Consider the following 27,485-nt stretch of genomic DNA (forward strand, 5'->3'; position numbering starts at 1 on the left):
ATGTGGCCTCTGTGTTACGAGACCAACTACCCCACAATGACACATTCAGACTGTTGAGACAACGTGACACTTTTCAGATTATCAACGAACTGGCAAACGCGGTATCACAGAAAGTCCTAAGGGACTACCTGCGAGAACCGAACTAGCACCTTACTAAGGCACTTTAAATACCGATGAAGTCCAGTACCCTATTCCCAAACCGCCTGAGCGCGGAAAGGCCGACTTCTTCAGTCTAGAATCCGCCGCGCTCGGGATTAGGGGGAGTGGGGTGCACTTATACACCGAATTAGACAACGCACCCAACCTTGACCCTAGGATAAGTTTAGTCGTAGAACCTAGTTTATAGACTCTAATTATAGGAACCTGCAGCGACTAACACCATGGCCTGCCCAGTGTCAGGGGCACGCTCATTGGGGTTAGCTCAATGAGCAAGGCCTTATAGTAGGTTTATACTTCCAGCTGACACATTTGTAACGCTGCAGGCTATAGCGACTAGTTCATAGTTAGTAGGTAACAACTTAGTACTTAAGAACTTATTAATATGCACATTGTAGTTCTCATATTGTGCTCTAACTAACTAGTTACTAAGTTATACGTAGAATAGCTGCAATAAATGAATAAATGTATATGTATTACGGCCCACTAATCACATAAGGTAGTGGGCTACATTGTATGATTAATATGTATTTGGAAATAAAGAATTAAAAAAAAAAATGAGATCTACCCTCTGTATGCGTTCCACGGTGGTTAGCAGAGTATGCATGTAGATGTACATATTGCTCTATGAAGCGTCCATTCTTTTAACCGCCAGACTGGCGCCATATAAATTCAGCGCGACTCGCTCAGATCTCTTCGTTGGCGCCATTAACATTAAAGAACAACAGCTGTATATCAGTGGCTATGTTTCTCGTTTCCATAGATGTGTTGCTTGGACTACAATTCTGTTACCATAGCAACATTGATCCGATTCTTGCGACATCTGAACGAGGGCTTATAAACTTCAGTGGGAAAAGATCAACATGGCCGCATGCTAGTTTTAATTTTTCTTTACTGTTTGCCAACATATAAGAGGGTTTAAAACGCCAATAAACCCGTCTTTTTCATCTCAACCTAATAAGGGCGCTGATTAATTGAGGTTGAAGTGAAATTGAGTAAAGATTTGAGTGTTAATAATACGTTAAAGAGCTTACCGGTAATTTGCAACAGAGAAGCTATTCATTACTACAGCATTTGAGGATTTGTATAGAATTTATTTACTCTCTCTAATTCCGTAACGCCGCTGTGATAGATCTAATTATGTTGCATCACCAGCAGACAATGCCGATTCCACCAAATCAACTCAGAGATGCAAGCAGGTCAGTGTTGTGGAAGCACCTTTGTTTGATAACTAGAAATACCAGTCTGTATTATGTTGGTTCTTAAAGCACTGAAGTGATGGCTTTCTGGACGTAATACTTTGGTGTGGTGGCGCTCTCTGTGTGTTTGCGCGTATTCGTTATCGAGGATCTAGTGCTTGTGTATGTTTTTGTGTTTACTTTTTGTGGAATGCGCTGTATGTCGGTTTACCGGAAAATAATTGCTGTAGCAGTTTTAAGTTGAAATGAATGTTGGGAACGAGCAACATTCATAAATAAAAAACAGCCCTCAACCACGAGAATTTGCGTTTAATGTCCAGTGTGCCTGCTATGAAAGTGCTACGGATGATGCGTAAGAACTGATAAATAGATGCATTATTTCGATCGGGTACTTGCCGCCGTTTTAAGCTCTTAACGCTTCGTAAGAACGTGCCTAAACAATAAAACATATTTTGAACTCCCAGTAATATTGCAGGCTAACTTCGAAGCTGTACCTTGAAATGGTGCTGTGTAGGACGAACTAGGATTTGATTAGTTTTTGTTATTTGTAAGATGTTGCTACATCGAATTGCATAGGCCCGTGCACTAAGGAAGAGAGATGGAGTCTAGTTCTCTTAGCACACTATTTTACCAACTCCCTTTGAGCTGTTTGTAGCAAGGAGCATCAAAGTGATTGGTGATTACTCTTGAGGAGTATAATCTGATATCAGTGTAGGTAATTTTAAGTTTTCTTAAGTGGCAGTAGGTCCATTCTCTTAGTTTTAATTCCTTTGCCTTTGTGGATGATGGGGTAATATGTTTGACTAGGTTTGTGTGTTAGCAATTAAACAATTATGATGATAGAAGTTACAGGAAAAAATAAACAATTATGAAGAAGTTATAGTAAAAAGTCGTTCGTAGGCCTAGTTCTCAAATTCGGTTAGGGCCTATGTCTGTTTTGTATTCAGAAATAAAGCACGAGAATACTAAACTTTGCAAAGCTTGTAAGTTCCATTGGTATAAACTACTCTGAGAAAACACGGTTTTCACATAGGCCCTACTTCTGGAAGATTTTGTAACTGACAAGAGTGATTTGTTCCTGAAAAAAATCCAGAATAATTTTATTTAGTTTCTGTTGAAATGATGGGAAGGGACAAAATGGAAGAAAAGTACTTGTGAGCTAGCTAGTCAGAATCTTTAAGCGAATAAAACGTTATTGGCATTTGTTAAATATGTAATTTGCTAGAATCAATAAAATCTGAATAGTTTATTGGTCTTTGATTATTTTTAAAAAGCCCACAATTTCAGTACTGTGTAAAGCAAGATGTATTGCAATGCTTGATTTTTTTTTCTGTACTCCATCTCATCTTGCTAGGTCAGAGCAGAAAGTTTTACTATCATAATTCTGAGAATATCTTATAAGAGTACATTAAGCAAATTTGTTCATGCACCTATTTATGTGTGATTATGTTCTCATTTGTTTGTGCAAACTAGTGGGCAGGAAAATATAGCTATATGCTTAATGATTTGCCTCCAACTCTATTTATCTTTGTAGATTTCCTCCCATACCACAGAATCCTATGTCCCCCATTTTCCATTTAATAAAGCAATGTGCACTCCATCATTTAATCATATCTGTGTATAAGCTCTGATGCTGTGGAGACATGTAACAGTAATGACTTCAACCACAGCCCATGTTAAGAGTTATGAGAAGGTTATTTCACCTGCATTTTACCCTTATTTGCTTCAAAATAACTTTTGAGAGCCACTGTATCTGAATGATAATATTTGCTTTTTGCAATAACATGTGTAGGCCCCTGCCACACTTTTTAATTTGATTCTTGTCATTAATATATAGTTATCTTTTCACTTTTATTCCTTGGCTCCTAATTTCTCGTTGTTTCCGATATAGGCCTACTTCATTATCAGTCTGGATACAGCAGTATCTCTCTCTTATTTGCAGTGTGCTTTTCGTTTGCATTTTGCATACCATTATTTTATTTGTAACACTGCACTTGTGCACTATTTTCTGTTTTTTACATTCATTTCAGTTAAATATGTTACTTTAGGTACACTGTAAAACGTAACCCCCCCCACCGTATAATCTCTCTCCCCCTCTCTCCCTCTGTCTCTGTCTCTCTCTTTGTGGCGTTGTTAGTGACATCAGCTTTGTTATTGATTCTAGTGTATAAGTGTGCAGACAGTTTAGCTCATTGCCTCTAGAATTTTCTGTGCATTACAGTCTTAAGCTATACACATCCATGTTGCTGCTACATGTTTTCTATGTTAACTGCGTACCTTCTGTTAGGTCATTTCCAAGAATGTTTGCCTATCGAAACTGCAGGCCCCAAACGATATATATCAAACGTACAATTCTAAATCGACAATGTGACTGTGGTGATGGGAGTTCTGAGCGGTGTTTGCAGTGTTGAGTAGAACCATGACAAAAAAAGAATGTTGACTAAAATGCTTGTCGTCATAAGCCAATGTGTATGCTGTAGGAAGCATTCCATTTTTGCCGTAGCCTGTTATGTCATCTAGAAATATGGATAGTGTGTCACATGTGTCAACGTTTCCTTGCAGCCGCAAGTTATGGAAAAATAAATCTTGAAACAAATAGAATTGGATCTCTTTCTCTTGGACGCCACTCTCAATTAACGGAAGATTTCACTGATTTCCACAGCTGCACAGTGTTCTGCGTGTGCACACTGGTATCATCGGAAGACACGAACTCTACACAATGGTTCACGAACTCATGGTTGATCCTTCTGCTTTTAATGTCTTGTAGAATTGAAATTTTGCTATTGGACAGTATAAAGTACTTTATCAAACCGACTAAAGTTACCTTGTCCCCAGAGAATTCAAACCATTCTCTACATTACGTAAGCATGGAACTGGATTCTTCCAAGTCAGGCATTCGGCCGAAGAAACGTCTAAGACACCAGACATCCTAACTCATTACCGACAAAATCATATAGGTTTGTAGCTATGCATAAATAATTAATCATAATTTCACCACCCCGCACTCATGTTCGATTTACAATCGCACATTCGATATCTATTGTTTGGAGCCTGCAGCTTCAATAGGCAAACATTCTTGGAAATTATCCTTTTCTTGTTAGTTGGAATCTAGCTAAAAGCTTATTGACTAGCTACTATCCATAACTTATGTTATATGTCTTGTTCATGTACCGGTACACTCCATTTTCACTGTGGTCAATGTTTTCCTCTTTGAGTCAGTTCCCTGATTCATTTGTTTCAGATTTTTCTATGTGCATACTAATTCCTTAGATGCAACTACCCATTTCTAAGTCAGAAACCTCAGTTTTTGGGTTTTAGTACTAAAAGTTTCTCACTACTATAAAACAAAACTGATAATAAACACTGATTAAAACTTAACTTTCAGACACATCGGAAGCAGTTATTTGAAAACCTTATTTAGTTTATCTAAAGCACTCCAGGTCATTTTTACTCTTTCTTTTCTTTCAGTTGCCATTCCTCCAGTTAGTATCTTCTAATACTCCAAATAATAATAATAATAAAAGAAACACATGTGAAATGATTTTTTATTTTCTTGTTAATTTGAACTATTTTCTTTCAGTGTATTCATTGTACATTATTTTAGTCTAATTATCATTTATTTTTGAGACCGACTTTCAGACTTTCTCTATTAAATTCTTACCTTCATAGTTGTAGCTTATTTGCAATAGTTGAAACAATGGGAATCTCTATTCTTCACCCCTCTTTGAGAATCTTATCACTACTCTGATGATGTCTAATGGAAGTATGTGTCTTCTGCAGTATACTAAAATAGGCTAGGTTGACTCAGTGCCTGGTTTCTCAAGGACAGTAAGTAGAAATTTTCATAACAGTTAAAAGCATTTTAATATCTGTTAATCCCAGACAACGTGATAATTAATTGACACATTCTGTCATCCCCATCATGACTTGCAAATGATTCACTGTCCCATATCCTCTTCTAATGCCATTTCATTCTTTCCTCTAGTTAATATCTAAATATCATAATCTATGTGGTTTTCTACAAGTTTAGTGGATTCCTTGTTCATTATAGATAAGAGACAGAAGTATTTGCAGTTTTTTATGTTTGTCTCTTTCTTTTCTTGTGAAGAATAACACTTACAGCATAGTTCATTTCAGTATGTTATACATCTGCATTGAATTTGCTTCTGTGCTTATCATGTTTAATATATGACACACAATCATTTCTCATTTCAGGTTGGGACAAGTCCCAATGAGGCTGCCTCAGCAACAACAGCAAAGGCAGCCTCTTATTATGGGAATGCAACCCCCAGCAAGCGGTGCCCATGGTGAGAGTTAATAATAATGTGCAATGGAGTATGTGGTCTTCGCTTGGTTTTTATTTTGTTTATTAAGTGTTGACAATCACAAGCTAGTAACACATTGAGCAGTTCAGTTATCCATTGGAACTACATTTGTAACAAAAAATTAGAGAAATAAATATCATCTAAACAAAACTAAAATATAACTGTAAATAATTTAGAAGTTCTATTCTATTTGGTGAGTTGTTACCTTTACATCCTGTCAGAAATTTACATTACCAAAAAATGTACTTTTCACATAACAAGAACATAACCACAATAATCATTCCAATATGCAGCATAAAAAAGCTCGGGGTACTTCGGCCGTGCACTGTAATATTAAAATGGCTTATCATGGACATAACATTCACCAACAGTACTGTTGAGTGACATCATCCCAAAGTAGTGCCAGTAGTATCCCACCACCTACCTGCTCTCGTTCATCCATCAACTGCTCACATTCAGTAAGATATGCTGTTAAGTTTATTTGATGGCTTGCACGAGAGCTCCCAAGAAGATGGCATTGACTGCTGTGCTGCTTACCTGTAGGAAGCTCCATACATTTCAAAGTGATTGCGTTGGTGCTATTTTCTTTTGCTGATACTTGATCCATGTGACACAGAACTTATTCCCAAATACTCTTAACCTCTTGCCATAGGCGCTACAGTCTGGAGCCGAGCGACTGCTACGGTCGCAGGTTCGAATCCTGCCTCGGGCATGGATGTGTGTGATGTCCTTAGGTTAGTTAGGTTTAATTAGTTCTAAGTTCTAGGCGACTGATGACCACAGAAGTCAAGTCGCATAGTGCTCAGAGCCATCTTGCCATAGGGGTCATACTTCTGTGGTTCTGGATTCCTGCAGTTTTGGCAGAACCATGTTAGCTGTTGAATTATTAATTAATCCCTTTATCATACAATAATGCAGTTTACACTGCTGTCTGTTCTTTCAACCATTGGCGAGGGCAAATGGGAGAAGCTGAAGTACAGTAAGGTATAGTTGATGGAACAAATGGTTTGGCAGTGGCACATCATTATGGGTGACTAAGAAGGGGAAAATTTCTCACCCACTTTGAGGGTAGTGTGTGACCCTGTGGCAGGCTTTCCCTAAGGCAACTCCACATCCCAGCCTCCCTTTTCTTTCAGACCTGCTTATAGTGATTTTTAGACTGCACCAGCTGCTCAGATATATCTTAACATTTTTTAAAAATTGTCTCCATATAATTTTTTAACAATTGCATCAAAATCGCAAAATGAAAAAAAGGATATTCAGTTCTTGTAGCTGTGAGTCTAGGTAAGTGTGTGTGCTAGTTGGGGAGTTTCCCCCATCCCACAGCCTGTTCCGAATGAAGACGTGTGTTACTCAGTCGTCCTTCATTTCTCTTTCTTGTGTTATTTCACTCCTCTGTTGATCTTTATTGTTCCTACAGGTTTATCGTTGCTATAAAAAGATAATGATCTGAGTGTCACTTCCACTGCGGATTTATTACATCTTGGATGAGTTATAGAAATTTTCTTTTTGCTGTAAAATAAAGGATAAGAGAACAGTGGTCTTTTGCCTTCTGTGTATATTTATAAATACCATTTTTCTGAAAGAATGTATAAGTAATTGTTATGTAATTGAATGAATATTTCATCGTCGCTTAGTTCTTTGTCCATTAGTATTAATAAATACTAATGGCCAAGAAATAAGCTCTCTGTATGTTCACACAGCTCCAGGTGTTTGATATCTTCCCTTCATATGTATTCAGCTCTTTTCTTTTTGTTAAGTGGTTGTATTTACTTTGGTCCACCTGTCTTTGTAAATTTTTGCAAAAAAGCTCTTCTTTTTTCCATTGTTCTGGAATACACACACATAAATTGTTGTCCTCTGTTTATTTTCAGCTGTACTGTTACTGTTGTTGCATTCACATAAAAATAAGTTTTCCCATTTATAGTCCATCAGTACCATATTAATACTCTGCATCACGCATTTTTTTTTTTTTTTTTAATTTACATCACTCTATATCCATTCAATTCTTTTGTAACATTCAGTTTTTCCTGTTTCATTTATTACATATATTGCTGTAATTATCGGTTTAGTTGTTGTTCTTTGTGTCCTAGTCCTTATACATTCCATGTTGCTAATGCTACACTTTCTGAAATTCCTAATCTCCTGGTCTTGACATTTCTGGATCATGTCCATTGAGACCCATCTGGCTTATTTCTGTGAAGATTTTGAGTTGATCCCCCCCCCCCCCCCCCTCTCTCTCTCTCTCTCTCTCTCTCTCTCTCTCTCTCTCTCTCTCTCTCTCTCTCTATACGAGAGTAGTCAAGCAGTGAGGCCACCTCTAGGAAACTGCACTTAACTGATTTTCTGTCAGGGTTTTCTCTCATAGCTGGAAAGCCCCAGTTTTAAGGCACTCCATAGGAATGCATTGTCTGGGGCCACATGGCTCCGTCTTTGTAGACGTGGGAGTGGCAGAGCTGCTAACAAACTGTGAATGCATTTGTCGAAGTTTTAATACTCTTGTGTCCCCATCATGAGCCAGATTCCATGAGACCATACCAGACTTTGATTTCGTATTACTGTACAGAATTTAATGTTTTGGACTGTCTTCTGTAAATATTGAGGGAAACATGAACGAAACGGGAAGACTGTAACTGCAGGAGAGTTCTGCCTTCTGGCAATAGGTAGGCCAATTGGGCTAGGCTGACCACTGTGTCTTCCTTTGCCAATGACATCATCGGATGTGGTATGGAGGGGCATGTGGTCAGCACACTGTTTTTACATTCATTGTTGGATTTGTTGACCTTGGAACTGCCACTGATTGGTCGAGTAGCTCCTCAGTTGGCCTCATGAGGCGGAGTGCACCCCTTGCAAACCTTCCCAACAAGGAAAAATCTTGGCCAATACTGGGCAACAGATCCTGGTCACTTGCGTGGCAGTCAACCATGCTGACCACTCAGCAATGGAATAAATACCGAAATAAGTGTGACTGTTATAGCTTAAGCTAAATTATGTGGAAGTATTATACGTAACAATGGTGAAACTGCGCTCATTACACAGAGAAGGCTGTGCCTAAGGCAGTATAATGGTATGAGAGATTTGCAAGTATCTAATAACTGGCGATATTAAGAAAAGGATAGGTTGCTACTTACTGCAAAACTAAAACATTGAGTTGACAGTTATGCATTGTGCTTTTGGCCAAAACTTCATTCAGAAAAGAAAACACACACAATCACACAAGCAGGCACACCTCATGCAAACATGAATACTATCTGTGGCTGCTGCAGATTGTTGGATTTTCTACAGAATTATATTGTCTGCCTTTTATTACCTTAAAATCAATTTTTTTTTTCCAGGTTCAATTGTGACGTTGCTGCCTGCTCCAGTTATGCCCCCTACTGCCCTTGCTCCTCAGCAGACTACGAAGAATCCCGCTGCAGGTAATTATAAGACTCCTCCATTTAGGTGATATTGTTTATCAGAACTGGCAATTCTTCAGAATATATTTTATGTTTTATCTTGGATAGCATCACAGCCCCTGATAAATGGGCTGTAACACTTATATTAAAACAGTGGCTAACTCTACAGTACATTATATTTACTGTTTAGCACTTTATATTGTGTTAGAATTCCACGTATTACTTAACATATGCTGTTCAGTCTTGTTAATAATTCAGTTCTGCATGACCACAGTGTATTTGATTTGACTTGTTTCTTTTTTGAAGTCTGGTGCTATGGATTGATGCTACTGTTCATGCAGTCTGTTCCACTGCAGAAAATGCATTTTGTTGGATTGAGAGAGACCCAGGCATGCTCTTGCTGACCGTAGTTTTCGGTTTGTGAATGTTGTGTGTAAATTACTGTGAATTAGCCTCCATATAATCTTGAATTTCTCTGAGGCTGTTGTCAACTCCATATAAATGTGGAAGGAAGCAGTATGTTGAGTGATTGCTCTTGGAACTTTTTAACAGTAATGAAGCAAATGCCTCTCTAAAATTCTTCGCCATTAAAGATCGCCATGACATTTTTGTGCTGACTAAGCTAACTCCCAACAAAATATGAAGCTCATTGTTATATATTCTTTTTCTCCTCAATTAATTCTACTTTCTCAGGATCAAAAACTGACAAGTGTTAGTCAAGAATCAGCAAAGTAGTAGCATTTTAGTCTATCTCATTTGTGGATTAATCAGATTTCCTTAAAATTTTTCAGAGGGATCTCGTTTTGACATCTACTTGTAATACAACTAATTTTATATGATAATCTCATCTTAAAACATTTGGACGCACATGTTACTGAAATAAATGGAACTATAAAAATTCTAAAAAAAAGGCTTATACGCTGTTGAGGGAATTTCAGACAAGTTGTTCTGACTTACTAAGTAATATCCTTGGCAATATATGTAATGCATAGTTGGTGCAGGCAATTTTGCAGGCAGGTTGAAATACACAATTGTTAAGACTTTTTTAAAGAAGGGTGACAAGAAATACTTAATTATCATCCAATTTCCCTATTTCCAAAATATTTCAAAAAGATGCACTCAAGAGTACCCTCACATTTAAGTAGAAACAATTTACTTAGCATATCTCAGTTTGGATTTCAGAAGGGCTACTTAACTGAGAATGCTATTTACACATTCACCCACCAAATATTAAAAGCCCTAAATAGCAAAATACTACCAATTTGTACTTCTTGTGGTCTTTCCAAAGAAAAACTCAAGTTTTATGGAATTGATGGCTTTACATACAACTCGTTTGAATTATACTTAACAAACAGAGTGCAAAAAGTTGTGCTGATTAATTCAAACAATGTTGGAAAGGTAGAAAATTTTATTGACTGGGCAGAAATCATAAAGGGAGCCCTACAGGTTCAATTTTGGGTCCACACTGTTTTCCTAAATGTTTGAATCACCTTCCACCAAACATTCAACAAGCAGAATTGGTGCAAGGGAAAATGAAAACCTAAGAAGTGTAATTAAAAATAGACGTTTTACACCATTGTGCTGCAAGTTGGCAGCACTGTAACCAATGATGTAAGGAATGCCTTACATAAAAGCACAACACGGCCACAATACCAGTTCAAAATGGCTGCCCCATTTGTGATCTGCACCAAAGACAAACAGCATTCTGTGATAGTTTCGTAGCAGTGAAGGTACCTACTGAAAGTCAATGGCATATGAAGATCTAATATGGTGATGCATGTCTTATCACTGCACAAGTGTATGAATGGAGTAGAAAGTGTGAAAATGGCGTGACTTCTGTAATAGATGCTCAGCGCCCAAGTGAGGCACACCACATTGTGTCGCTGAAACAGTTGAAGACATTGTGATGGAAAATTGCCATGTGATTGTGGTTGAAATAGCCACAAATCTGAACATTAATCATGGCTCAACACATCACGTTTGTGAAGTGCTTAAGTTTCGCAAAGTATCTGTAGTGCCACGGCAGCTCACTCCAGAACTGAAAGTTGTCTGTGAAGAACTTTCGTGGCACTCTGAAGCAGAATATGACGGTTATAGGAGACAAAACCTGGTTACCATATTACCAGCCCGAAACAGAGCTCAAGCAAGGAGTGGCATCATTCCTCATCACTAAAATCCAATATGTTCTAGATGCACTCATCTGCAGGGAATGTTTTGCTGACCCTCTTTTGGGATGAATGAGGCATTGATTTGGAACACTGTGTGGCTAGGTGAAACACCATTGTTAAAGAGTCATATTCCAATATGTTAAAAAATCAGCTTCAGATTTAATAAGGTTGAAGTGGTGTGGCCTTTTGATGACAGATGTAATTTTTCAGAATGATAATGTTTGGCTTCGTACTTCTCATGCAACACTTGAAACCATCGATGACTGGCACTTTGATACTCTGCCATATCCGCTTTACTCAGCAGACCCCATATCCGCTTTACTCAGCAGACCATGCAGAGAGTGATTACCACTTGTTTCGACCGCTCAAAGAGGTGATGGCAGGAAAGAAATTTTGTTCTGACAAAGAGGTGCAGCAGGCAGTGCACAAGTGACTGCGCACATGACCAAAAGATCCCAACCCAGGAGGGATCTGTTCACTTCCTACATGTTTGAGGAAGTGTGTCAGACAAGGAGACTTGTCAAGAAATGATACACCTGTTTTCCATTTGTGTTCAATAATAATAAAAAATAAATAAATTAAATGCTTCATTTGAGCCCCCTTGTATTTCTTGCAGCAATACTAATGTTGTATTAAGTCCCATTAGAGAGATTGCAACAGTTGAGACTCTTAATGATGCTGTACAAAGATTTATTAAGTGGTTCTCTGAAAATAAGACTATCCCTAAACTTTGAGAAAACACACGATATACAATTCTGTTCGACAGATACCAATAATCAATTAAGCACATGAACAGGAATCAGTAAACTGGGTAGCGTACTCTAAATTTTTGGGTGTACACCTTGATGAAAAATTGAACCGGGAGAAGCATATTATTTAGCTTCTCAAACAGTTAGGTTCAGCTACTTTTGCTCTTTGTATAACCGCTAGTGTTGGAAAGGTACAAATCAACCTCTTCGCAAACTTTGCGTATTTCCACTCAGTAATGTCTTTCTGGGGTAACTCATCACTTAGAAAGAAAGTATTGATTACACAAATGTGAGCACTAATAGTAAAGTGTGGTGTTCACCCACAGTCATTGTGTAGGTATCTCTACAAGGAATTGGGCTTCTAAACTGCACTTTTCAGTACATATATTCGTGAATGAAATTCGACGTAAATAATCTATCACAATTTGAGAAGAACAGTGATGTTCATACCTACAACAATAGAGGAAAAATTACCTTAATTGCCCGTTATTAAAGCTGTCAGTGCTTCAGAAAGAAGTTCAGTATGCAGCAATAAAATTTTCTGATCATTTCCCCTTTCTGATCATTTGCCCAATAACATAAAGTGTCCGACAGGTAGCAAGTTTTAAAAGTAACCCTAAAATCATTTCTCCTGCACAAATCCTTCCATTCCAAGGACGAATTTGAAGTTAATTCTTCTAAATATTTTACATTTGTATGTTTTCCTACGATTGATTTTCTCAGCTAAAAGTGAAATACCGACAGCATTTTCTCTCTTCTGTGTGCTTTGTAATTTTTCAGCTCCATGAGTGCTGCTTTCACACTCTTGAACTTTTGGGGGTTTCTGTGTTCAGGTTTGGTTTTTATTAATATGTTTTTGTTAGCTTACAGTTCCTTGGGTTCTCCACAGTTCAAAAATTTATTGAACAATTTTGCTATGATTTTGGCATTTTCCTTGTTATTGTGTGCCATTTTTGTGTCCTGTATTTTGAGCATTAACATAGTGTTTTCAGAATGAGATTTTCACTCTGCGGCAGAGTGTGTGCTGGTATGAAACTTCCTGGCAGATTGAAACTGTGTGCCGGACCGAGACTCGAACTTGGGACCTATGCCTTCCGCGGGCAAGTGCCCTACCATCTGAGCTACCCAAGCACGACTCACAACCTATCCTCACAGCTTCAATTCTGCCAGTACTTTGCCCTCTACCTTCCAAACTTCACAGAAGCTCTTCTGTGAACCTTGCAGAACTAGCACTCGTGGAAGAAAGGATTTGCGAAGACATGGCTTAGCCACAGCCTGGGGGATGTTCCCAGAATGAGATTTTCACTCTGCAGTGGAGTGTGCACTGATATGAACATTCCTGGAAGATTAAAATTGTGTACCAGACTGTATGGGCCAGGGTGTCATCTTTCAATCTTTCACTGTGATCTTTTTTTGCAATCTGACCATGAGTTGTGGGCCAACTTGTAGCGACAGGGTGTACATTTCATCCGTCAGGTCCACAGGAGCAAGGGGAAAACAGAGTTGCTACCAGGGCCTTCATCTCGGCTTTCAAGGGCGATACGTTGCCTGAGAAGGTTAAGGTGATGGTCCACTGGTGTGACATGACACCCTATGTTCTTCCTCCTGTGAGATGCTTCAGGTGTATGAAATTCGAACATATGTCTTCCCATTGCACTGGTACCCCTATCTGCAGGGATTGTGGACATCAGTTTCCAGCCCCAGCTGGAGGTGCCTCATCTCTGGCTTCGCTAGCTAGGAAGAGGTCCCTTGGTGCTCTTCCTTCCATGGTTCCTCGTGCTCCACAGCCAGACAGGTAAAGGAATCATAGGCTGCTGGCCTTTGGACTTCTCATTCTTCCTCTGTCCCTGAGAACAGTTCAGAGGAACTTTCCCAGTCCGTGACTTCGAAGGAGGAGAAGGGCTAGAAGGACAAAAAGAAGTCCTCTAAGATGGAGGAAACTCATGTGGCCCCCAAACCACTGGACTCTATATGTACCCCCTTTGTGCCTAAGGTGGAGATCCTGTTGGCCCCTGAGGACCACATCTCTCCAAGCAATGTGCTGCAGAACCTATGTCAGTGGATGCTCTGACATCTCAATCGGTGACAGTACATGATTGTAAAGTGTGGCTTGTGACTAACCCTGTGAACAGCCTACTTGTCGAGGCTGGTGTCCCTCCATTACCTACCAGGCGCAAACAGCAGCTACTGAATTACACTATACACATTCATAGCTTTCCTGAAGATCCCAACTACTGTGTCCTTTTCCCCGGAAGGGAGCTCTACCTTCTGCAACAGCGACCCAGAGCTGCTGCATGCTTCCAGTGCCCCTGTTGGGAACTGCAATTTCCTCCACTGTTGGCTCTGGTCATGGAGGCATCGCACCTACCCCCATGGCTTATTCCCCGGCCTCAGATTTGTCTCGCAGTCTCCTTTGGTCCAAAAGATTCTGTTGACACTCTAATTTTTTGCTACCTGTTCTTGGTTGCCCTTGAGATGTATCCAGGTTTGGATACAATCGATGGACAAACAGGCATTTTGCACGCCTACTTGCATGGTGCAATGAACTCCACCAAACGGCTGCAGTGTCTTCATCACTGAAATTATGGCCATTAAACTAGTTCTTAGCCATGTTTGTTCTTCCAGTGCCAAGAGTATCCTAATCTGTAGTGATGCCCTTAGCAGCCTTCAGTCTATAGTCCAGTGTTACTCTCCTCACCCACTGGTTACAGCTTTTCAGGATCTCGTCTCTGATCTCCATTAAGCTGGATGACCATTTCTTTTTGTTGGGATCCTCAGTCATGTTGGGATTTTTGGTAAGTGAACAAGCTGACCAGTTGGCCAACTGGAAATGGGAAATGGGAGTTCCAGAACTGGACCTTTGGTTGTTTATATGCCATCAGGTGCTGGAAGTCTGGAACTCAGAATGGTCTGCCCTGATCTCCCCAAACAAACTGAGGACAATTAAGGAGACCATGACCACGAGGTGGTCTTCCTTGCATGTTTCTCACAGAGAATCCACTGTCCTCTGTCGACTCAGCCACATTTGGCTGATCCATGGCCACATTCTACGTGAGGATGCCCCTAACTACCGATGCTGAGCCCGCCTGATGGTGGCTCACTTCCTCACAGACTGCCATAATTTGGCTGCTTTGAGGGTACATTTTAATCACCCGGACACACTACCTCTGGTACTGGTAGACAATGCCAAAGGGGCTGACCTGGTTTACGTTTTGCCTATGACTGTGGTTTTCACTCATCCCTGTAAGGTAGGGCTTTTTATGTCCTCATTGGCCGCCTGAGGGGTTGGTGGGGCATGCTTCCTCCCCCCTCCGCAAGGTTCCCTTGGCAGCCCTTGCTCGATGGATCAGTCTGGTCTCTACCCTTCCCACCTTATATTCTCTTTATTCTTTTTTCATGTCTTGATTTTAATGTCTTGTCTTGACTGATCTTTTAATGTCTTGTCTGTGCATTTTTTACTTATGTTAGTTACACTTAGGCTTTCCAGGATTTTGCCTTTTGTCCCCTTTCTTTGACAACCACTCCTAATTTGCTATTTAATGGATGAAGGAATTGATGACCTTGCAGTTTAGCCCCTTAAGTCCAAATCTACTTATCTACCTCAGGCCAGTCTGGCCTTGTGAAGGCTTTGGCCAAAAGTGTAATGTGTAACCGTCTGTTCGCTGTGCCTGCCTTCAAGTTACTGTGTCACCTTTATGGTAAGTAGCAATCTTCCGTTCCATAATTGTTGATATTCCAGCTTGGACTTTCCATTGTTTGCTTGTTGCTAATATATTCTGCTCATGAGCCTTTCTGGTTTCTTCTCTAAGCTGTTTTTCCAAAGCCTCCAATTGTTTGAAGTGGGCTCTTTTAATGTCTAAATTTTGAATCTATAGATCAGAGCAGTCTGTATGTTATACTGATGAAGTTTGAAATAATGGGGTCACATAACACATTTCTTCTTCTAATAAATGTCAATTGTACTATTTCTGGTCAGGTCTTGATTTTTATTTTTAGGTTCACATCACAGTTACCTACTTTGTAGTTATATGTGCTTTCCTTTTTTCCTTCCTCTCCACATGAAGTAAATATATCCAGTAAAACAAATAAAAACTTAGCAAGCACAACAAACAAGCAAAAGTTCAGCCATCTGAGGAGAAATGTTTTTCTGTCTTTCAGGTTGTTCAAAAATATAATAAACTGAGTAGAAGAGATAGTATCCTCATTTTAATAATACCTTCTTCTTTTATTTTCCATTGCAGTTGATATAATGTTATAGTTAGTTACCATTTTGAGTACTCACTCATCATCATATCCAAAGGCTGTAGGCTACTTACAAATCTAATCAGATGCTGTAACTTAACATGTGCTCATATGCCAATGTCATCTGCCAGTCTCTGGTTATAAACTTAGTCACTTTGGACTATACAATGTGAATGTATGTATGCAATATATCCTACGTTCCCGTAACTGTCCTGGCCTCAACCCTCGTTAATCATTGTCCTAGCCCCTCTGTTCCCATTGCAGCGCTACACAGCCTCCTATTCCACCAACGCACCCACTCTTTTTACTTCCCTCCTTTTCTGCTGTCGCTTGCTCTCCGTCTGACTTCCTGACTACATGCAGCTATCCTATTCTCCACCTCATGCCTGCATGCTCCCAGCAGCATTTTACCATCCCACACCATTCATTATCTTGCTATCCCTCCCCCTCCCCACCCCAACCTCTTCCTTACCACCACCTGGTTGCCTTTCCCATAATGCGCTGCTGCTCACAGTCTGGCTTGAGCTGCCAGAGACTGTGGTTACGTGTATGTGAGTTGCATTAGTTAGTTGGTTAGTTTGTTGCATGTCCCATTGGTCAATCCCACAGTACGGTAGCCGTTATGCTGTGGAATGTGTCAAGTGCACAAGAAATGCACATACGAAACAAAATTTTTTAATATATATATTACAATACAGAGTTAAAGATTAATATTTCTGTTATTTACCCCATTCCCGTAAATGGCACAAAATGCATGTACTGTATTTATAGATTTATTTATTTCTATTCAAGAATTCATGTATGGTATAGAAGGAGTTGTCAAGGAGATACGATTTCAAAATTTTTATAGCAGCATATTTTACCCCTTTCTGTGCCAAAGATAGGTTGAGCAAAGGATAGTGTAAGTCTTTCTTTTTTCTGATATTGTAATCATGAATCTCAATGTTGTTTTTAAACTGGTCCCTGTTGTTGAGAACAAATTTTATTATTGAGTAGATGTATTGTGAGGCTGTTGTAAGAATTCCCAATCTCTTAAAAAGATGCCTACAAGATGTGTGAGTATGAAGCCATTATTCTAACCACTTTCTTTTGAGCAGTGAATACTTTCTGTCTAAATGTTGAGTTACCCCAAAATATTATTCTGTATGAAATCAGAGAGTGAAAGTATGTTAGCTTACTATTTTCTGTATCCTCAAAATTGGCAATTATTCTGATCGCAAAAGTTGCTGAACATAGTTGCGTTGTGTGTGTGTGTGTGTGTGTGTGTGTGTGTGTGTGTGTGTGTGTGTGTCTATTTTTGACAAAGGCCTTGTTGGCATAAAGGAAACTTTCCAACAGTCGTCTTGTTGTGCATTTCTCAACTTAGCATCTCTGCAACATGCAGGGTGTACACGGCCCGGGACAACCGGGAGATCCGGGGAAAATCCCGGGAATTTTGTAGAATTCCGGGAATTTTTCGTTGTTCTAGTTTTCAGTCAAATTTTTGTAATTTTGACTGGTAAGAATGGATACTCTAACAAAGGATATTACTGTATCTCGCTATGGCAGAATAATACTGCAACAATAAAACGTGAACTAGAAAACAAAACGAAAATAAACCATAAATTGCAAAGGAAATGTGCCATATAAGACAACTAAACACAGTGCTCAAACAAGAGTTTCCCAACAGCAAAATGTATCAAAGGCCTTAGGAAGAATTTGCAATGCTTCATAACGACTAATTGCCTCCGGTGAGCGTGACGTCATAACTGTTTACATTAGATTCGTTTTAGCAGTAGTGAACGGGCGCATGCGCAGTTGAGTGGCGTATGAGTAGTACCTTTTCCCGTTTCTGGCTACAGAATGTGGCTGTTGGCTGTGTAAGCAGCAGATGCTCCCGGGAAAAATTTTACTGTCGCACCCAAGCTGCCAGATTTACACAAGCGCAGGGGGCCCTGAACTATGAGGGAGGCAGGGAAGGGGGGGGGGGGGCAAATTCATGTTCTTGAGGAGAAAAAAACCGTGTTTCACAAAGCGCCTAGCATCCAGCGCACGTTGGTCTATCGATTACTCATATGATTCTGATGCGCATCCCTTTTGAACACACTCTGTAAGTTGTTTTCTGAATGAATCATAAGCTGCGCGGGGTAGCCGTGCGGTCTTAGGCAACTTGCTACAGTTCGCACGGCTCGCCCGTCGGAGGTTCGAATCCTTCCTCGGGCATGGGCGTATGTGTTGTCCTTAGCATAAGTTAGATTAAGTAATGTGTGAGCCTAGGGACCGATGACATCAGCAGTTTGGTCCCATAGTAAAAAAAAAAAAAAAAAAAAAGGTTGGTTTTTGGCATAGTGTACGTGATGTCTGTCAGGGGAATCCTCGTCGCATCTAGAAATAAACTTTCCTGCAGGCAAAAGGGGACCGGGCTATACAAGCTGAGCGGAGTAAAGACGAACGAGTGAACGCTGATTGCTGTCCGATTATGCTGTTGTTTGGATTTGTGAATGATCAGCGTTGCTATAATTACTAGGGAAATCCATAGATTCAGACTACCAGAGTGGAAGTAAATGACTAACAGGAATAACAGGTAAGAAAGATTACGTATTATCTTCTTGGTGTATCCCGGAAAATGAAATTTTGTCAGAAAATTTTTGGCTAGATCGCTACACTAGTAAGGGCATGTAGCACAGTCCCCGTCTAGTAACCGCTTAAGTTTTATTCTGGAAGTAGTGCGGAAAATGGTTTGTACGAACGTAACACCTAACCGGAGAATAATCAGGGATAACTAAACCCGCGATTCTAGCAGGGTTAGTGAAGTTAACGGGTGAATAAGTTTTGACAAAGGCAGGAATAGTTCCAGAATTAGTCATGACAAGATTGTTTGTTAGAGGAAGGAGAAGAAAAGTGGTCACCACACAAATTAGGGAAGAATATGATGATTCCAAATTTATATAAAAATCTCGAACTACTACTTTTCAATCTCATGCTCGAGAAACTTGAGCATATGAGTGAAATGTGAAACTATTTTCTAACATAAAGCTTTTTTCTTCACTTAAAACTTCTGGGCTGATTGGCCGTGGTCGAAGTATAAAACTCTCTGCTGACGTTTCGTCTCCGACTGCGGGAGACATCCTCCGAGGGAGAGTTTTATACTTCGACCACGGCCTATCAGCCTGGAAGTTTTAAGTGAAGACAATACCGGCCGTGAAAGCTTACATTGCATGATAAAGCTTTTTGCATGTAGTAGGCCTAATAGACATTTTATGTTGGCCTTCGTGAATTATATTCTGTCGTATTATAAAAATGACCATTTGTTCCAAAACAGTCTTATTTATTTGATGTGTGTTACAATTTCAACTGTGTTAGAAAGGCCTATTTTGTTTTATCTAGCAGACAGTGACAGAATAGACGTAATCAGGTCGAGAAAACACACCAGCCTGGGTACTATTCGTTAACAGCTTACGCAGTATGAGACAGTCATATTTCGATTTTTCATGTAGCAAAACGTTTGACGAACTTTGATGAGGTGACAGATTCTTTCGCAGAAAGGGAAGCACGCCATATAAAGATGAAGCAACATTAGAGAGAAAACAATGCTAGAAGCTAAGGATTGAAGTACTGTATTACTTGTCTCTTGTCTTTACTCATTTTATGTATCCTATATTTAATTTTGTCACCCAAAACAAAGTTAGTGCAAATTTTCTGAAGAGTTCTTGTTCTCCTGATTGCAGATAATACCCTCCAGTGTTAATTACGAGTTTTTTTAAGAGGGGCAGGCTGTCAAACCGGGCGACTGGGAGCAGGAGTGCCCCACAGGTCATCTTAATTTCCACTGTCCTGAATATAGTTTGATGGCATCCAGTACAAAATATACACGTTTCAGTTCCACAGAGCGAAATACAGTGACGTGTGATAGGAGAACACTGTGTGAAGCAGAGTGGCACTGCACTCTGGCACACTTTAAGACCATATAACATGTCTTACATTTCCTCGAACACATTTGTTTTATGTATCACACTCTTCAGAAAGATGTGCGCCACAAAATGAACATATTTTAGAAGTTTCGATTTTTTCAAACTTTTGACGCCGTATCTCAAACGCTCGATAGAGGGGGGCGGGGAGGGGGGGGGGGGACACTATCTCAATATTGCCCAGGTTGGGAAATATTGTAGATCCGAGGCTGATGCGCAGAGCAGTCTGAGTTATAGTGGGGAAGTGTGTAGTCTCCACGTGACCCGTGTTTACATTTAGTGATTTTGCTGTTTCCTCTTCCTTTACTGCTCTCACGTCAAATAAAAACAAAATGGATTTCTGTGGCCGGGAGCTATTAAGTGAATTAAAATACATTCACAAAATTACGGAAGGCTAATATACATTGTTAGTTTCAGATTTTATTTTATTTCCACTTTTCTGACAGCCACGCATTAATCGCCTTGTAGAACAATGAAGTTATTTTTGTCGGTTTGCTAAAGAAATTTGGTTTTTATTAATCTTTTAAGCTGAGGCAGTCAATGTGTTTGAAACGAAGTGTTTAGCTCCACACTATTGCCTAATTTCAACTGCTCGCTGCATTTCAAGTGCATGTTTTCACCTTCTAGCATGTATGACATTATGCTGTAATAAAGAATCAAAAATGAGTTAATACAGTACTGGTACTCCAATAAAATTTACATCCCAAAACCCAACTGAAAAGCTTAATATCAGGTCGAGGCCTACTTGATTGGGAATCTGGACATACGAATGTGCTCTTTAAGTATGTACTTTAAATGTGCCATTTTAGTATGCTTCACGAAATTCCGATGCTCTTGGAGTATCCTCTGATGTCTTTTTTCTTTTACGACATAATGTAAGATCTTCTGATATTTTACACGTACGAACACATGGGCTTCCTGCGTTACAGCAGCTGCTGAAGTGCGGTGGCGCCTGTTATCTGGCGCGCTCTGACTATTACTGAAACGAACCTATTTCTAACAGGTTGCGGGAAAATGTTGCGAATGGTGGTTTGAAAAGCGTTACTTTCAAAGTAAATTTCGTTTTACGCAAGTTGAACTGTGTGCGAGAATGTACGATGAATTTTTTAAATCACAGAGCGTTTGATGACCAGCCATTTAGAAGTATTTCGAGCCCAGAAGATCATTCATGTCGTTATTAAGAGCAAATTGATGTAGTGCTACGGGAAGCTCTCTCTCCTCTGCTGTAGCTAATCTATTTGTGGAAAACTTTGAGGGCAAGTCACTGGACTCGGCTAAAAATTTTACTGGCACATTTGTGTGATTATGTGAAAGCTTAGCTTCTGTTGCCGCTTATTGACCTTGGAGACCAATGTTATATGTGAAAACTTTGCTTTTCTTGTAGCAACACTATGTATATTAATTTAAAACATTAACTTTTCCTCTTTGTGTATCCACACTACTTAACAGTATTGTTGATATTAGCTGACTACATCACGTGTCCTGTAGTCTGAATATCCACTGTCATCAGCTGGCGGGATCATGCGACATGAGCTATGACTGACTTAACAAAAGTGCATCGCAATATCTAGTACAATGGTTCGGAAAGTAACATGCGGTGTTTATTGGAATTCGAATTTACACTTTTGTAATACGAAAATATGCAGCGTACATGTTGCTGCACATCAAAAATCTTCCCAAAAGGAGTTTTCTTTCCTGAGTTTCGTTTTCTAAATTGCCGGGAAATTCTACGCTCGTGTCTAAAACCATAAGCATTCAAAGGATTGATAAGTTTTACAGTTCCGAGGGAAAATATACCGTCACTTAACAACACGGAAAAAGTGTGTTTTCATCCGGGAGAAAGTGTATTTTTAACCGGGAAACCCGGGAAAAATCCGGGAATTTTTTTTCCTTGTCCACGTATACACCCTGAATATGTTAAGTAACAACCATCCTTTTCATTATATTCTGACATTCCATCCTTTATTTTCCAGTGTTTAAAATAGGTTCTATTTTCAGGACAATCATTGATTGTCTTTCTGTAACATTTGAATTGTTATCTGCTCGATGACAAAAATTATGTGGATCATATGTTTCTCAATTTTGTGTTCTTATAGATATCGGTCTAAAATATTGTGTGCATCAGTTTTCAGAGAGTTAGTTGCGTACCAGTTGCTTGATAAACCTTCTATTGTAGAACATCTCATTAGAGCTATTTACGTTTGTATGGCAACATGCTTCTCATTTACTGGTACGTGACTACATATTCGTATTGAGTTATTTATATATATGCTAACACTGTCTGTGAGACTTTTACTTCAGTGGATAGATTGCAAATAGTTTTGTAGCTGTGTCACTTATTGCTTCTTGTGCCTAAATTGCTACAGCATACACTGATGAGCGAAAACATTATGACCACCTGCTTATAAGTTCGTTTGTCCATTTTTGGAACAAAATACATAACTGATTCTGTGTACCAGGGATGCGACAGTTTGTTGGTAGGGTTTTGGAGGTATGTGGCATTAGTTGTCCATGCACAGGTCATGTGATTAGTGTAAATAACTGGCCACTGATTTGTTTCTGTGGGGATGGTGTCCGACACAGGTGAGTTCCATAGGATACACATCAGGCTAATTTAGTCACCGAGACATCAATGCGAGTTCACTATAATACTCCTCAAACCACTCTAGCACTGCACTGTCTCAGAGACTTGAACACTTATACTGCTGAAAGACGACATCGCCATCGAGGAAGACATTGAGCATGAAGCAATGCAGGTGCTTTGCAGCTGTCAGCAGTCTTCAATTACTATCATAAGTCCCATGTAAGCACAGGAGAATGTCTCCCATAGCATAATAACTGCTCCCACCAGATTGCATTTGTGATGTCCTGCATGTTTCAGGCCGCCATTCACCTCGATGATGGCATTTGTAGAGATGACCATCGATCTAGTGTAGAAAAAATGTGATTCACCCGAAGAGCTGGCATGTTTCCATTGATCGACTGTCGAATCCCGATGGTCCCGTGCCCACTGCAGTCGTAATTCACAATGTCATTGGGTCAGCATGTGAACACATAGGGGTGGTGTGCTGCAGAGCTCCATGTCCAACAGTGTATGTGAACAGTGTGCTCCGAAAGACTTGTGCATGCACCAGCATTGCGCTCTTTCGGCAGAGGTGCCACAGATGACCATCCATCCTACTTCACAAGGCGTCATTCCACGTCAAAACACGCAATAATTCAAGGATTTGTAACCCTCTAACTCAGATTTTTAACAGAACTTTGCACATTTGCTTGTAATTATAACATAGGAACTTCTGTAAAATCTTTTTGGTCTCAGGCATATAACTTTATTTTATGTAGAATTTTAAATGTGGTGATATTCTGATAACTGAGCTCGGCAAGAATTTCAATGCATAATGGTATTTATCTACATAAATGACCATAACTCAGGTGTTTATGAAGCTTTTGATTTGGAATCGCTGGACAAGAAGTAGCTGTACAATCCATCCCATGTGTGTTTTGTGGTAAATGAAGAAAACAAATTGGTGTTAGTGAACCACTGCTTTATAACTGATGACATGGAACATGATGCAGGATTTGTAATTCTGTCCAGATAGGAATGGTTAAATTGGTGGCAGAGCAGTACCCACGAGTGAAGAAAGTGCATTATTTCATTGATGGATGTCTTGCTCAATATAAGAATTTGTATGAGCACAAAAACGATTTTGCTATTTAAGCTGAGCATTCCTTTTTTGCTACTAGCCATGGCCTGCAATGGTTTGGGAGGAACTATAAAACATGTATTGAGTAGAGCTAGTCTTCAACTAGAGGATAATTCACAAATTACAACTGCATCTGGTGTTATGATTTCTGCAAAGCTAATATTGACAGATGTTTTTTTCTCTTCTTAGAGAAAGTCAGCGTAGATTTCCTACCCAAGAATCTCAAGAAGAGATTTTCGATGACCTGCACAGTAACTTGTACCAGAAATTTTTACCATTACAAACCACTTTCTCATGTTTCTTCAGAGATTAGAAGAGTAACTTCTTCTGAAAAGCATTTTTTTTTTTTTTTAAATACTGAAAATGCCCCACAATGGACATGCACTTGTCTTCAACAAAATTCTTTTGTAGCAGCTGTATATTATGACAGGTGGTACTTTGCCTTTGTCAGAAATGTCTGTGATGAAGAGGGAGATGTTGAACTACTTTTTCTCCACTCACCTGGACCAGCAGTGTCATTCTCTTGGCTTGAGAAGGAAGACTCTTGTTTTGTGCCTTTTGAAAACATTTTTTTGTGCTGTTGGTGTATCTAAATCAACATCATTAGGCAGAATTTATTGTTGTTGTTGTTGTTGTGGTCTTCAGTCCTGAGACTGGTTTGATGCAGCTCTCCATGCTACTCTATCCTGTACAAGCTCCTCATTGTTTTGTGTCATAGTCCAGGTCTCTGAACCGTACATCACACCACAGGTCTAACTACTGCACGATACACCATCAGCTTCAGATTCCTACTAAGGCTCCTTGCTTTAAACACTTTAACCAGTGCCAAGTAACTCCTATTGCCAGCTGCAATCCTTGCATGTATTTCTTCTCTCATATCATTATTCTTAGTTACCAGTGACCCAAGATATTTAAGGCTCTCACAGCATCCATATTCTTTTCCATTTAAAGTCATGCTTATTTCTCCTTCACTATATCTTTTCCTAGATGTTAACATATACTTGGTCTTTGATTGATTAATGGTCAGCCCCATCTCTGCACCATATCTTTATACTTTTTCAAGCTTTCCTTCCAGGTCCTGTTTCCTCCTGGATAACAAATCAATATGATCCGCATATGCAAGCTCTTGGGTCACTCTATTAAACAGTGTTCCCCCAGGTGCTTGCTTTGTGTCCTTCGCATTACACTCCCCAAGGCAACATTAAACAGAATAGTGGAGAGCACATCATGCTGCTGCAGTCCTTGGTTAACTTCAAATGCCTTTGATAAAGTGCCCTCGATCTTTACTTTGCATACGGTTCTTCTCAAAGTCATTTGAACCAATCTTATCAGTTTGTTAGGGACTCCTGCCTCTTGCATTGCCTTTCAAAGTTGATCCCTTTTGATACTATCATAAGCTTGTTTGAAGTCAATGAACAGCTGGTGGACATCGATGTTGTACTTGTATAACATTTTTCAAGGATCTGTCTGATAGTGAAAAGCTGGTCTGTGGTGGATCTATTAGTTCTGAAACCACACTGATAGTCTTTTAGATACTCTTCTACATATGTTCTTAACCGCCCAGCCATGATTTTTCCTAATTCTTTATATACTATACAGAGTAGTGCAATTCCTCTGTAATTCCTGCAGTCAGCTTTGTCATGTTTCTTGTGTATAGGGCAGAGTATTGCTGTACTCCACTGTTTCGGCATTTTTTTTTTTCCGTCATATTTCCGCTATAATCTCATGCAAAACCCGTACTAATTTTCTCCGCCATATTTTATCATTTCTGCTGTAATATTGTCTTCCCCCGCAGCTTTATTGTTTTCAAGAGTCTTGATACTAACTTTAACTTCTTCCAGTGTGTGTTCTGCTACTGATCCCTGGTGCTGTTCACCTCTGTTTACTTCCTGCTCTATCTCTTCTGCCATACAGGCATCTACCACACTTTCATTTTCTGATTCTGCATTCAGTAGTTCACTAAAATACTCCACCCATCTGTCTAAAATCTGCTCTTTTCCTCCAATCAGATTTCCCTTGTTGTTGTTGTTGTGGTCTTCAGTCCTGAGACTGGTTTGATGCAGCTCTCCATGCTACCCTATCCTGTGCAAGCTTCTTCATCTCCCAGTACTTACTGCAACCTACATCCTTCTAAATCTGTTTAGTGTATTCATCTCTTGGTCTTCCTCTACGATTTTTACCCTCCACGCTGCCCTCCAATACTAAATTGGTGATCCCTTGATGCCTCAGAACATGTCCTACCAACCGATCCCTTCTTCTGGTCAAGTTGTGCCACAAACTTCTCCCCAATCCTATTCAATACTTCCTCATTAGTTATGTGATCTACCCATCTAATCTTCAGCATTCTTCTGTAGCACCACATTTCGAAAGCTTCTATTCTCCTCTTGTCCAAACTATTTATCGTCCATGTTTCACTTCCATACATGGCTACACTCCATACGAATACTTTCAGAAATGACTTCCTGACACTTAAATCAATACTGGATGTTAACAAATTTCTCTTCTTCAGAAACGCTTTCCATGCCATTGCCAGCCTACATTTTATATCCTCTCTACTTCGACCATCATCAGTTATTTTGCTCCCCAAATAGCAAAACTCCTTTACTACTTTAAGTGCCTCATTTCCTAATCTAATTCCCTCAGCATCACCCGACTTAATTAGACTACATTCCATTATCCTTGTTTTGCTTTTGTTGATGTTCATCTTATGTCCTCCTTTCAAGACACTGTCCATTCCGTTCAACTGCTCTTCCAAGTCCTTTGCTGTCTCTGACAGAATTACAATGTCATCGGCGAACGGAATCCAAATTCCCCGAGGTTGGCTTCTACTAGTTTTTCCATTCATCTGTAAAGAATTCGTGTTAGTATTTTGCAGCTGTGACTTATTAAACTGATAGTTCGGTAATTTTCACATCTGTCAACACCTGCTTTCTTTGGGATTGGAATTATTATATTCTTCTTGAAGTCTGAGGTTATTTCGCCTGTTTCATACATCTTGCTCACCAGATGGTAGAGTTTTGTCAGGACTGGCTCTCCCAAGGCCGTCAGTAGTTCCAATGGAATGTTGTCTACTCCGGGGGCCTTGTTTCGACTCAGGTCTTTCAGTGCTCTGTCAAACTCTTCACGCAGTATCGCATCTCCCATTTCATCTACATCTACATCCTCTTCCATTTCCATAATATTGTCCTCATGTACATCGCCCTTGTATAGACCCTCTATATACTCCTTCCACCTTTCTGCTTTCCCTTCTTTGCTTAGAACTGGGTTTCCATCTGAGCCCTTGATATTCATACAAGTGGTTCTCTTCTCTCCAAAGGTCTCTAATTTTCCTGTAGGCAGTATCTATCTTACCCCTAGTGAGATAGGGCTCCACATCCTTACATTTGTCCTCTAGCCATCCCTGCTTCGCCATTTTGCACTTCCTGTTGATCACATTTTTGAGACGTTTGTATTCCTTTTTGCCTGCTTCATTTACTGCATTTTTATATTTTCTCCTTTCATCAATTAAATTCAATATTTCTTCTGTTACCCAAGGATTTATACTAGCCCTCGTCTTTTTACCTACTTGATCCTCTGCTGCCTTCGCTACTTCATCCC

At 39.7% G+C, this 27,485-nt stretch overlaps 1 protein-coding gene across 2 annotated transcripts in view; it reads left to right on the top strand.

Moving 5' to 3' along the window:
- The first annotated feature begins 981 nt into the window (after positions 1 to 981).
- The window catches only part of LOC124599346 (double-stranded RNA-binding protein Staufen homolog 2-like), a 256,128-nt gene continuing 229,624 nt past the window's right edge, over positions 982 to 27,485 (top strand). For both annotated transcript variants that reach the window (XM_047136071.1, XM_047136070.1), the window contains exons 1-3: positions 982 to 1,355; positions 5,571 to 5,662; positions 9,016 to 9,099. In XM_047136071.1, coding sequence (XP_046992027.1) covers positions 1,297 to 1,355; positions 5,571 to 5,662; positions 9,016 to 9,099 — 235 coding nt within the window. In that variant the 5' untranslated portion in view covers positions 982 to 1,296. The remainder of the gene's footprint in view (positions 1,356 to 5,570; positions 5,663 to 9,015; positions 9,100 to 27,485) is intronic.

The sequence above is a fragment of the Schistocerca americana genome, chromosome 1 (genome assembly GCF_021461395.2).
Source record: "Schistocerca americana isolate TAMUIC-IGC-003095 chromosome 1, iqSchAmer2.1, whole genome shotgun sequence".
In the NCBI taxonomy this organism is placed as follows: domain Eukaryota; kingdom Metazoa; phylum Arthropoda; class Insecta; order Orthoptera; family Acrididae; genus Schistocerca; species Schistocerca americana.